Below are 13,263 nucleotides of genomic sequence, written 5' to 3' on the forward strand. Positions count from 1 at the left end.
GTGGTTTATTTTGCTCTCACTTCACAGATCCCCAAAACGGCATTCCATGGCTTTGGGAGCTGCAGGAGTTTCAATGGGGATGTGTATTGAAGTCAGTGTCTCATCGCCTGCCCATCAGAGACCTGGGCTCACGTGCTTGGCCCATGGGAGGAGCTATTGTGTGATACCGCCAGGAGACCCCTGATGTTCCTGATTTTGCCTCCTGCAAGTACAGTTCCCTCGCCACACTGCAACCTCCCCTGTATTCAAAGGTCCAGTGTCTGTGTGGTTTCCTCCTCCAGGTCTTCCAGGGTCTCTGCAGCTCACTTGGTCTTCGTCTGGCTTCTCAGCACCTTCCAGCATCCCCAGCTCGCTCAATATGCTGTTTCTGGCTGCTGCTTTTATACTCCCAGCTAGATTGGAGTCAGCTGTGAGTAGTTGTCACTCCCTGCCTGACCTCATTATCGGGACAACAAGTAGACTGCACATAGGAAACATTTGCCCATGGATTCCTATGGGCAATCATCATGACTTCCATCTGCCTCTCCTTCGTCCCAGTCCTTGGCCATTTCAATAGGGGAATGGGTATATGGGAATTGTAGTGTTCTACAAAAAAGGAATACAAATATTGTAGATTTTTGTCAGGAAAAGGGGTTTGAATGTAGGGTTGTTGAAAAGTGGGTTTCGAGGAAAGAGGGGTGAAACTCATGTTGGAGTTTAGGGATGTTCTTTGTTTTCCCTGATGGTTCTGCCTTTTCTTTACAGAAAGGTACTGGGGTATGATTGGACTCTGTTTACAATATCCCTTGACAACTGAGGGGATGTCGGGTAGGGGTGTATCGGAACGGGTGGAATACCATGTATCGCACAAGGCCGTGCCTACCATAGTCCCCAAAGACCCCCTGCCGAGGTGATCCTCCCTCGCCGGCCCACCCCCAGGGTTGGGATCCAAGAGCGATGGCTCTCCACTGGCCACCTAAACAAAGGATCCCTGGGAATAGCCTGGGAGAAACGCTTCAGGTTTCTCACAAAAGAAATGGTGCATAGATGCGGGATAAGGTGTAACAGTTCCAATAACCATGTACGGTTCAAAAAATGGCTCATGGCTGTAGGGCTTAGCTTATTTCAATACATTTAATGTGCAAAAGGTCAGTGAACCAATCAGAATTGAGCCCCAACATTTCCTGGGTATTGTGCCTCACTGTTTCCAGCCCTGCGGCCAACTGTTTCGCTTAGGGAACAGATGGCATCACTTCCAAAGATTGAGCATGGTTAGTACCCGTAAGCAGGCCCGAGATTTCCCTATCCGGCACTTGTAGGCAGTTATAGGTGGAAGTTGGAAGGGACGGCATATCCCAGGAAGCTATAGCCAATGTGTGGTCTCTGTATTTGGAGGAGGGTGGGGACAAAGAGTAGGGAAGGAGGTAAGGCCAGCAGACAAACGGGGCCAGACACAGCCTCTCATTTGAAAGAGTCCGTCAGTGATTGGGATTGTGCTTCTGGCTCCACCTATCCAGGGGGGCCCTGGAAACAAACCCTTCTGACCATGCCATCACTCATAGTCTTAGTAACAGTTTTGGCCTCCTCTGATGAGGTGTATACTTGCCAATCCCCCATCTTCATCTCCAAGTGCTGCCTGGCCATCTGCTTATTTGTCCAAGCTTTGCGCTGGGGACCCCCACGGGCGGGGACGCGATGCTTGTGCTGCTTGGTGTTCAGAGGAGGACTCACAGAACTGTTTAGAAGTGAGAGTTCAGCACATATTGCCTCCAAAGCACCACTCCGAGTCAGCCACAACATAAGCTGTTCTTTGACGTCGATCCTCCCTAAGAGGCAATGACATTGCCTGTAAGCGACACAATCCTACTGCCCTAGATGATATTTCTGCCTCCATGTTATGACCTGCAGATGGATTAACATCGGTTAAGGGAGGTACTGTCGGCCCCATTACTGGGGTTGCTCCACCCTCTGGATGTCAGGAGAGAGAGTCCTTGCTTGCCAGCATAATTATGCCAACCACTTTAGCTACAACCTCCTCCAAAGCTTCCTGCTCTCCCACCATATTAGTACATAGTAGGAAAAGGGCACCTTTTTTTAATTTTTTTTTTTTTTTATTCCAGTGCCCCCCCAGTAGAGCTTCAATGGGGGTTCTTGTGTTATATGAATCATAGGGGAGCGGTGCACCTACCACCGCTGCTTCCTCCTCATAGTCTCTTTCACTGGTTAGCGATTCTGAAGTGGTTAATAACTTCCCCAAGTCAGGGGTGCAAGATATGTTTGAACTCAAAATATTGTCATATATGAAATCCGCAGCAGCCATAGAATTTCTTTGAATAACCTGGCAAAGCTTTAGAAGGGAGCCATTATTGTCAATAGATATGTTGGAGTCCAAGACACACTTGTCCCCTTTTTCAGAGAGAGATTCAAAAACAGATGCTGCTTGTGCCGTTGTTTTGACAGCCACAGCATTTTCTTAGGCTGGGAGAAGTTTATTTGTATTTTGTATTTTGTTTGTCTAGCGCACAAGGCCCAAGGGCAACCAGGTGCATTTTTGGTTACAGGCAGGTTACATACATATACAGTGTTTAACTTGAAAATATACAGGATGTACATGTTACAGGCAAAATATTACAATGAGAATATACATAATGTACAAGAAGCATAGGGAGGGGAGTAGGGGATGTACAGTCTGAGCAGAATTTAGGGTAAGATATTATGCGTGGGCGGCCTGGAATGCTGGGATATAAGTTCTGGTCAGGGTCAGGCCAAGTCCAGGGTGGCCAGCCAAGCTTTTTCCTTGCACTTGAAGGCAGGGAATGAGGGTTCTGCTCTGAGTGGGTTGGGGAGAGTATTCCATAGTTCGCAGCAAGGACTGGGAAACTGCGGCCACCAGATTTTTGGAGGTTGAAGCGTGGGATGACAAGACAATTGGCGTGTGTGCTTCTGAGGGGTCTCGTAGCTGAGTGGGTTGTGAACCGGTTGGATAGGTAGTTGGGGGCTTGATTCGCAGTACTTTTGTGTGCGAGTGTCAGAGCTTTGAGGAAGATTTGTTGGGTAACTGAGAGCCAATGAAGATTGCGTCTGTGTTCTGAGATGTGAGAAGTCCTAGGGATGTTAAGGGCTGCTCTAATAGCATTGTTTTGGATGATGTGGAGTTTTCTGATATTGCATTGGTTGGTACCCAAGTAGAGGGCATTGCAATAGTCAATTTTGGATAGGACCAAGGTCCTGGCTAGAGTAGTACAGTTGGCTGGTGATGGGAAGGGGTGGCAGGCAGTGATGAGCTTGCATGTGTAAGATGCAGCTGAGGAGACTGCATTGGTTTGTCTAGTTAAGGAGAGTGTGGAGTCGAGGTACATGCCTAATGTCTTAGTGCCCTTGGTCACTTTGATGGCAAAGACTTCGAAGGAAGGGTCAAGTTTACTGAGTTTATGAGGTGAGCCTAAGATGAGTAGCTCGGTTTTCTCGTCGTTTAGGCACAGTTCGTGCTGCGCCATCCAGGCCTGGATGACTTGATAGAGTTGATAGCTAGTGAGTCACTTTTATAATCGCCTGTAATGGGAATAAGGATTTGGGTATCGTCAGCGTAATTAGTGTAGGTGACGCCCATGCGATCCAGTATGTTCAATAAGGGTTTTGTGAAGACATTGTAGAGTGTTGGGGACACACATGAACCTTGGGGGACTCCACTAGTGACAGGTGAGGGTTTTACAGTGGCGGCAGGGGAGAAGACCCTCATGGATCTGTTGTCCAAGAAGGTGGTGATCCAGGCTGTGGCTTTCTTGGAGAAGTTGGCAGCGGTTTTGAGGTGGTGACAGAGGATTTGATGGTTGACTAGGTCAAATGCTGCGGAGAGGTCTAATAAAAGTAGGAGGGCCAATTTTCCCTTGTCTTTTAAATCTTCTGTTTGCGTTTTTGGCCTATAATTAGTGGGAATGTTGGCGTCCAGTGTTGTTTTTTTTTAGAAGGGGAATGACCCAGGCATCCTTGAGGTTGTCCAGGATGATCCCCGTCCTGAAGGAGGAGTTTGAGTGAGGTGATAAAAGGCGGCAGGTTGTGAGAGTCCTCTTTGATAAAAGTGGCAGGGCAGGAGTCTCCCTGACAATTAGTTGGCTTGAGGCTGTTGATGTGTTCAACTTCAGAGGTGGAGAGGGGTGAGAAGCTGAATGGTTGCACGGGGCCAGTATTAAGTTTGTGGTTAACCTGAGGAGCAAGCTGTGCTATGAGAGAATGCAGACTGCTTTTTTTCCATTCATTTTAGTTTGGAGCATAGTAATTTTACCCAGAAGGGCCTCTTGGATGTTAGTGCACCAAGAGCTGTCTTTAGTGCAGGTGTCTGGAGGAGGGGCGAGAGATTCCAATTCCTTTAGGATTTTGAAGAGCTCCTTGGTGTTAGATTTGGCAAGTTCAATACGTTTATTATAGGTCTTTTTTTTGCATATAGTATGGCTTCTCTGTAGTTTAGTGTAGCTAATGCCATGCTTGCTTTAAGTTCGGTCGGGTGGCTTCTCCAGCGAGTTTCAAGGGTCCTTTTTTCCTTGCGTAGGGTTCTCAACTGGGACGTGAACCAGGAATTCAGGTGGGCCCTAGGTTTTAGTTTGCGTAATTTGGCTGGGGCGATGAGATCTAATGCTTTTAACATAGTTTGGTTGTAGGAGTCTACCAAAACAGTGGGGTCTGAGCAAATTGAGGCAAGGTCGTTGAGGGCTGTGAGGAGGAGTGGTATGAGTTTAGCATAAGTTATGTTGCGCTTATTCCTAGTGAGTGTGGCAGGTGCTATGTTAGGGGTGGAATGGGTAGTTTTAGTGGGGATGCTGAAAGTAATAAGGTGATGGTCCGTCCAAGCACATGGTAGGTTGGAGTTGACCTTGGCGTCGCAATTAACGTCAGCAATCCAATCTAGGATTCTACCCTTGGAGTGGGTGGGTGCGGTCACACGTTGTGTGAAGCCTAGATTGAGTAGTAAACTATTAACCTCGTGGGCAGGAGCATGGTTGGGGTCGAGAAGGCATACATTGAAATCACCTAATACGATGATTTGCGAGGTAGTCTTGGTGTTTTGAGACAGAGTGTGGGCGAGATCCTCGGTGAAGGTAGATATGGGGCCAGGAGGTCTGTAGATAATGTGTACAGTAATAGTCTGGTTTGGTGAAATAGCGAGCTTAGCTGAAAGGGATTCTGCGGATTTGAATTGGCCTGGGGTGGAGAGACAGAGATTTATAGCTGTTTTGGTATGCATTGCATCCATTTTGTTTTTTTTACTACTCGGGAATGGATTTGGCCTGGGCTTTTTATTTTGTGAGTTCTGTAGGCATTTTCCCCATTTGTCTGGAGTCATTGCGTAGGGTGACGCAGCAAGATTCCTTTGATTTCATTGAACTTTTTCAAAAAAGAATAGCCATGTGAGCAGATGTAAAATCATGCAGTAAGGGGAACGGAACTAGGGAGGAAAAAAGGTACCGGGGGAAGGTATAATACTCTGTGCCAGTCACCGCTTTGCCAGGATACCCATTAACTTTGCCGGTCATAGACCTTGCCATCTTCAGGGCTCCCTGACCCAAAGCACCAAACCACAAACACTCCGGTCACGCCGACCATTCAGCCTGCAGTCACTCGAGTTCTCACCTTATTCAGGAAGCGATCTGTCAGCACTCATCCACGCGCACAGATCTCCGACTAATTTCCCTAAATTCTATCCCTTGTGTTCCTGCCACCTTGAGTACAAATGCTATTTAGCCCGCAGTCAATGAGGGGATCTCGCTTTATTCAGGAAGCAGTCTATTGACACTCTGCAATCCGCACAGTTCACCAATGCACTTCCCAAAACTATATCACTTATATTACTGCAGCCTGCAGTAACTCGAGCAGTTTATACAATACATCGTATTCTTCCCCCCTGATGCTACCATAGAAGTCCAAGTTAGAATGTCAAAAGAAACCGTACGTATTAATGTAGTCGATTTAACACAAGAGCAAGAAGACAGTTAATATCTCTACAGATAGTAACTCACTTTCAAATCCTGGTTGACTGTGTGTAGATGGTTTCTTGCCTACTGCCGTCCTCTGACCACCAAATACTCACTGCACTCTGCGCCACGCTTGGCTGCCTCCTGGTCGTTTCAAACTAGCGTGATGCATGATTTGAGAGGTAATGGAAAACAGACTCCACACAATTCGCTCAGGCTCCAGCAGGCAAAATGGATAGCTTTACACGCAGTGACCAAACACTCGCTGCACTAAGACAAATATTGTGATATTCATGTTTTAAATTACACCAAATTCTTATTCTGGATTATAAGCAAATATGTGAATCTTTTTGTAAATTGTGTATTCTGGGACTGATTCATTATGTGTTTATGAACAATGTGTGGAGTTTGGGAGAATGATTAATGAAAGTTCTTATGAGTTTATAAAACCTGTCTGATATTTTGTGTCTAATCAGCCAAAACAAAGTAAACTGACAGACTGCAACCTTTGGCAGACCTCATCTGTGGCTATGAAATACCCTTTTTACGTGTACATGTATGATACTCCAGTTATTATTCATCTTGGAGATGTTGATCGCAACCACTCAATTGTTTTAAACTTTACATGAGGCGGGTAAAAGAGTGGATGACTACAGACAGTCTGCAGCTAAATGCTGAGAAAAACAGAGATTATTCTGTGTGTGTAATAAGAATGTTCCGACAGACAGCCTGATTAGCTTGGATATTACACAGGCATGAGATTTCGTTTTTTCATCTTCCCCTCCATAGGCTCTAGATTCAGTCGTAGATTCAGTCGTTTTGCGTATTTTCTAAGTCTATCCAGTCATTTGGCATTCCCTAATGTCTTCTGATTTTCTCCCCTTGCCTGTTTTGTTCACTCTCTTTTGGATTTCTTGTATTTTTACAATTGAACACATCACCTTACGGTGTAGTGTAGTCAGAATACTTTGTATCTATGTAACATTTTACCTAATGGCTTTTTGGTTACGTTGACAATGTGCCTAACACAAGCTGGTGGCAGCTGAGTAGTTTTGACTTTTTTTGGGATATTTTTCTTGTGGACTTTTACATTTACCGCAAATGGGTACTAAAGGTGGCGAGAACCTTAAAATGGCATGCCATGTGATTTTTCACTTTCTTTGGACTTCTTCCTGCCTTCTCAGGTCAGGAAATACCATATATGGAATCCCATTGCCCAGGGAAAGTTGCTGCTTTCGTGGCGAAGTGGGATTTGTGTGTGTGTGAGCCAGATGGAACAATCTTTCTGTACTCCACTGAGGTGTCCTTAACGGACTGCACTGCCAAAGTCTTCACATTTTCTTCATTTGGGAGCTTGTTCTGGAAGCTGACTGAATGGTCTGTTGAGCAACACGACCAGCTCCCAATCCAAAAAGTGACCTCTGCACTGTGTTCCCTGGGATTTCTCACCAGAACCAAGGGCAGACAATTGTGACCCCAGCGAATTCTGGAATACCTACCGTGTAACCTGAAGAATCAGTCAGGGAGTTAAGTTATTATACCAGTTTCTGTACCCCCCCCAGTACCTCCATATGGTAACATTAGGTGTAAAGGCCTTGTCCCCATCTCCCTCTTGCCTGGCCTTTGGTCGTGGAACCTGGGCTAAGGATCCTTTCCTAGTGCTTACCTTAGGAATAGGATTGATCTGTGTACTTGCCTGATCTGGGGTAAACATTAATAACTCTAAAGCACTACAACAACCCACTGCATCATTTATGAAATACCTTCCCTGAAGACAGTTTGGCCACAGGGCCCCATGCATTTTAGGGCTGGACTTCATAAGACCGAGGGAACTGGGCCTCTGCTGATCCTTACAGTTTATCTTGCATCTGTCTACTCGTCTATATTGCACTGTTAACCCGTTAAACACTGGTTACCAATTCATGTGCATCTTTTGTCTCTTAATTGATGAATGTGTGTATGCTTTGTATGGTTTTGACTTGACATTTCTACCTGTGGTTTTTATGTTTAGTGTGTACCTAAAGGCATAATAAATAACTGTATTTTTATAAACTTACTGTCTAATTTGAATTATATTGTACTGTGTGCAGTTGTTGTAGCCCTAGACCACACTCACACTTTTCCTGAAACCAAACCTTGAAGGCTCGCGCTCTTCCCTTAGTTGGGTTTTGGTTAACCTGTCGGCATCTTTCCTGTTGAGCTTAAATAGGGAGGTATCCCAAAATCCTCTCCACAGAAGATGATTTTGGAAATCCTTCTTAACCAATGGCGGGGTTCCTGCCTTTATCATTAGGACCTTGCCCGGAGCCTGCAAAAATTGTACGAAATCTAGGTGTTTGGATTGATCCAGCACTGAAAATGGACCTTCAAATGAACAAGCCGACCATTAGCAGTTTTCTGCAGTTGTGAACTTAAAGATTCTTCGAGTATTTTACTTTACTTACAAGGGTTCACCTGATAAATGCGTTCGTGGCTAGCCGTTTGGATTATTACAGTACCATTTATGTGGAACTCCAGAAAAATTACTTGAGAAGCTACATTATTTTCAAAATGCAACTGCTTGGCTGCCGCTCCATCTGTGCCGACATGATCACCATTTGTACTCTGGGAATTGCACTGGCTACCTGTGAATAAATGCATCAGATTTAAAGCCTTGTGTCTGTTCACACTACGTACAATAACCAAGGGCCTTCTTACATCAGCCGGCGGGTTATAGAGCACGTAGTTTGTAGGCATTTAAGATCAGAAGCAGCTGGCCTGGTGGTAATCCTACGTTTCAGCCAAAGAAGGAGATGCCGTTACTTCCTTGTCCATGCCTCCAGTTTATGGAATTGCCTTGTACCGGAGCTCGTCCTACCGAAAAACCACCTTGTTTTCAAATGTAAGTGCAAAACATTTATTTTTCCTTGGTCATTTGTGAGTCCCTCTTACCTTGAAACTCCATGTATTAAGATCTGAGCACCATGCTGCCTCTCGAGAGGCTCTATACAACACTTTATAAATGCAAACCTTCACCGAACCAGAACAAATATTTCCAAGATATGTCTCTGACACCATGGGTCTTCCTGTGAGTTCTTTTTTTTGTTTTATTAGGGCAGGCATTGCTGGAGGAATTAACATTTACATTAGAATAACTTGTTTATCTGAATCCAATTTGGGCGGGCACACACCTTGTAAAGGCCCTCTACCTGCTGGGTTCTCAGATGTCAGGGGAGCGCTGGAGGTAACCTGTTCATCACCAAGTACCATACATTAGATTGCTTTGTAATGTGATGAGGAAGATGACGAAGCTTAAAGTTTGTGAAAGATGGTTTGATATTAAATAAGTTATCAGCTATAACCAGTGGATTGTTCCCATCTACTATTCTTAGACTAGTCTCTTTGTTGCGTTAACATTAATCAATGTTTCTGTTTTTTTTTCAGTGATTCCTGAGTCTGACGCACCAGTCGATACCAATCTAATAGAGTTTGAAACGAAGTAAGATTCTTTTGATGGTCCCCTTGACCCTCCCATCTCTGCGTTTCCTTCTATATCTCTGGTCTGCTTGGCTCTCTCTAGCCCACATTTTCTCTTTTCTATACCTCCCTGGCAGTCTTTGCTCTTGTTATCTCTTCTGGTTTCTGCCTCTCCTTTTTTTTTTTCTATCTTTCCACACACGCCATTGTTTTCATTGCTCACTTTTTAAAATCCATCAAATACCAAGTAACAGTATTTTTGAATGCATTTATTTTTGTATGTATTTTAGCATTTATGGCAGTGCACCAAATCCTCAGGTATCAGGGACTGTAAGTGTGAATTAACAATTTTCAAAGTACAGGCCCACGCCTAGAGTACAACGTACAGGTGGTTCTTATGAGTAGTAAAGCCACGCCTCATTATACAGGGGGTTACATTAGGCATACAGATACATGAGTGTTAAAGGTAGGGAAAATGCATAGCCTAGCAAGGCCACGCCTCATGGCCTGAGGGCTGTGTCAGGCAAAAAGACAGGCAGTTGTAGCAATTAGGAAAGTATTGAGCATGGGGACAGGGCCAAGATGGGGGAGGGGGAGGGTAGGAGATGGAGGGGAAAACAAGAGGCAGAGGCACAATTGGGGGTCAAGCAAGAGAGTGCAACACAGGGAGGGGGGGGGGGTAAAACATTAGCATGTAGGTAGAAATGGATCAGAGGTGCAGGGGACTACAAGGTAACAGCACAAAAAAGTACAACACATCATAGGTGAACCAAATGCAACAGTGGTTAACAAGCAGTACACAGCAATGCGGCGCAGAGAGAACAATACATTATTATTATAATTATTCTTTTATAGCGTGCTTAATATCAGCAAGTGGTTTCTAAGTGCGGGATAGGGGTTTGCACCTGTGTTGCGCTGCATTGTCTTGCTTCCAAGCTATCCTTCCTCCCTGATGCAGGCCAGAAGGTGCAATGTACAGCGGGGGTTGTCAAAGGACAACAGTAGGTAGCACATATGTAAGGAGCAGAGTACAGTGCGGCTGCAAAAGTCAACAGGTAGGTCCATGTGGGTGGGGTGCGGTGTGCTGCATATCTGCAAATGTTCACAGTAAGGTCTACTAGGTATGAGAAAGATTTGAAGTATGACGAAGGCTGTGAAGAAGCTCAGGTACACAAGGTGGGGGTAAGGGGTGAAGGCGGGTAGGAAACTCGGCTGAGTGAAGTCAATGAGAGAAGGAGTGAAAGAGCGATACAGGGGCAGGGGGTGATAGACAGCCGAGGGGACCAACATACCTTTAGGTGTGTAGCAGAAGGTACAGTGTGAAATAGTAATGTAGAATGTAAATAAACAAAGGGACACTTCCATCCTGAGACGGGCAGGTGATTGCGCGAGACACTGGACCCTCCTGGGCCTTATTTTTGCCAATTGTTCCCTTTGCCCGTGAGCTCCCAGCCCCCCCGTTTCCCGGTCCCAGTTCCCCTTCTGAGTCCCGCCTCCCATCTCGCCCTGGCCCTGATTGGTCCATAGGACCTGTGTTGCCGGCCCGAGTCCCTGCACTGCAGCCTGCTCTCCACTTCCATCTTGAGACGAGCAGGTAAGTGTGCAAGACCCTAGACCCTCCTGGGTCTTATTTTGCCAATTCCATTGCTCAGTACCATTCGGAGCGCCTGCAGGTGAGTGCCTTGGCCAGTGACCCTCCCGGGCCTGCTGGGTGATTTCTGGGCCATTGTCTGACTTGGTCCTCGTAAGCACAGTGAGTATTTGGGCCATACTTGTGCTCCTTTGCCACCCATCCGGGCCTGATTGCATGTGCTTGTGTTGGCCCCGAGCCCTTTCCATCTCCCGTTGCCTATCCGCTCCCTCCCCGCACCCTCTTCCGAATCGCCTCCCTCCCACCTTTTACCCATCTAATGTCCGGATGTGTTTGTCTCCCTGTTTCTGTGCCTTAATTCTCATGTTATGTCTCCCTACTGGGCCCGCCTCGTCATTCTCCATTTCCCCTCCCCATAGTCCTTCCCCATTCGCCACTGCAAGAGGTTTTACTTTGCAGGCCACCTCTGCACTCCATTCCCAACTTGGCGTGTAGGTGATAGGATTTCCCATCCCTTTTTTCCCCCTGCCCCCTCCTACACTCCTTATGTCCTGATGTGTTTGTCTCCCTGTTTTTGTGCCCCACTTCTCGTCTTGTCCCCCTCCTCTACCCGCCTCGTTGTTCTCTGTTTACCCTCCCCCTACCTCGGCCATTGGCGACCGATCTCGCCACTGTGAGAGTTTTTGACTTGCCACCTAACCCTGCACTCCATTCCCAGATCGGAGTGCAGATGAGTGAAGACCCGTTCCCTTTGTCCCTCCTGACCTCCTCCTCCTTCACCCCTTATGCCCTGATGTGTGTGTCTCCCGGTTTTTGTGCCTCACTTCTCACGTTGTGTCCCTCTCCTCTGCTGCATCGTTGTACTGTTTCCCCTCCCCATAGCCCTTCCCCATTGGCCACTGACCCCGCCTCTGTGAGAGTGTTACTCTGCAGGCCACCCCTGCATTACATTCCCAGCTTGGAGTGTAGGTGAGTGGAGATCCCATCCCTTTGTTCCCCTGCTTCCCTCCTTCACCCCTTAGGTCCTGATGTGTTTGTCCCCGCTTCTCATGTTGTGTGCCCCTCCTCTGCCTGCCTTATTCTCGGTTTACCCTACCCCCCCACCCCCAATTGGCCACCGACCTCACCATTGCAAGAGTTTTTACCTTGCCAGCCACCCCTGCACTCAATTCCCAGGTTAGAGTTCAGGTGAGTGGAGACACCTTCCATTTTTCCCACGACCGTCTCCTTCACCTGTTATGTCCTGTTGTGTGTTTCCCTGTTTTTGTGCCTCACTTCTCATGTTGTGTCCCCCTCCTTTGCCCACCTCGTTGTTCTCCGTTTCCCCTCCCCATAGCCCTCTCTCTTCTCCCATTGGCCACCGACCTCGCCACTGCGACAGTTTTTACCTTGCCAGCTACCCCTGCACTCAATTCCCAGCTTGGAGTGCAGGTGAGTAGAGACCCCTTCCCTTGCCCCCTCTTTCCCATCTAATTTCCTGATTTGTTTGTCTCCCTGTTTCTTTGCCTTACTTTGCATGTTATGTCCCCCTACTAGGCCCGCCTCGTCATTTTCTGTTTCCCCTCCCCATAGTCCTCCCCCATTTGCATTTGCATCCTGTAGCAGGTGAGAGCTCTGCTTCCCATGCGCCCCCAGATGTCCCCAAAAAATTATTTTCCAGGCCCCGTTCCTCTCGTGCCCCCTCATTTCTGTGGAGATCCGAGGTGAGTGTGCAGTAACTCTGTCCCACCTGACCCCATCCTTAAATAATTGTATGCCCCCAGGTCCTGTGTAGCTCCCTGTTGCCCTCCTCTCCCCACCGGTTGCCTTCTTGGTTCCCTGTCCCTCCCTCCCCAGCTCCCTCCCCGCCCACCGTGCCTTAATTGGCGAGCCTAAGCGTCAAAACCGCCCACCTGAGGCAGCCCCTCTGCCTGGCAGCCCAGCCCCTTCGGCTAATGGCCCAAGGCAAAGGGCGGCTCCTACAGTAGCAGCTCCGCAAAGTGTCTGCAGGTGTCAACAAGGGAAGCCAATGAAGCCAGCAGCAGACAGACACCAACAAAACTGTAAGTGTGGCATGGATGGGGTGTAGAGCAATTACTCTACTCCAGAAGCCCCTGCCACTATACCTTACCTTCCCATAACGTAAACTGCCAAAGAATTACACCATGCACACCTAGAGAGATCCGAGCAACAACCTAATTCAAGGCTGGACTGTAAATGTTGCATAACATTCTAACATACTTGCGTTACTAAGTAGTGCCACTCCCACACGTAGATGGAATTGTGAAAAAT

General features: G+C 47.1%; 1 protein-coding gene across 2 annotated transcripts in view; it reads left to right on the forward strand.

Annotated features, from left to right (window-relative positions):
- Positions 1–13,263, forward strand: part of ARRB2 (arrestin beta 2) — an 893,685-nt gene that overhangs the window by 721,016 nt on the left and 159,406 nt on the right. For both annotated transcript variants that reach the window (XM_069646588.1, XM_069646589.1), the window contains one exon: positions 9,369–9,423. In XM_069646588.1, the coding sequence (XP_069502689.1) occupies positions 9,369–9,423 (55 nt within the window). The remainder of the gene's footprint in view (positions 1–9,368; positions 9,424–13,263) is intronic.

The sequence above is a fragment of the Ambystoma mexicanum genome, chromosome 1p (assembly GCF_040938575.1).
Source record: "Ambystoma mexicanum isolate Mex_15411 chromosome 1p, UKY_AmexF1_1, whole genome shotgun sequence".
Lineage (NCBI taxonomy): Eukaryota > Metazoa > Chordata > Amphibia > Caudata > Ambystomatidae > Ambystoma > Ambystoma mexicanum.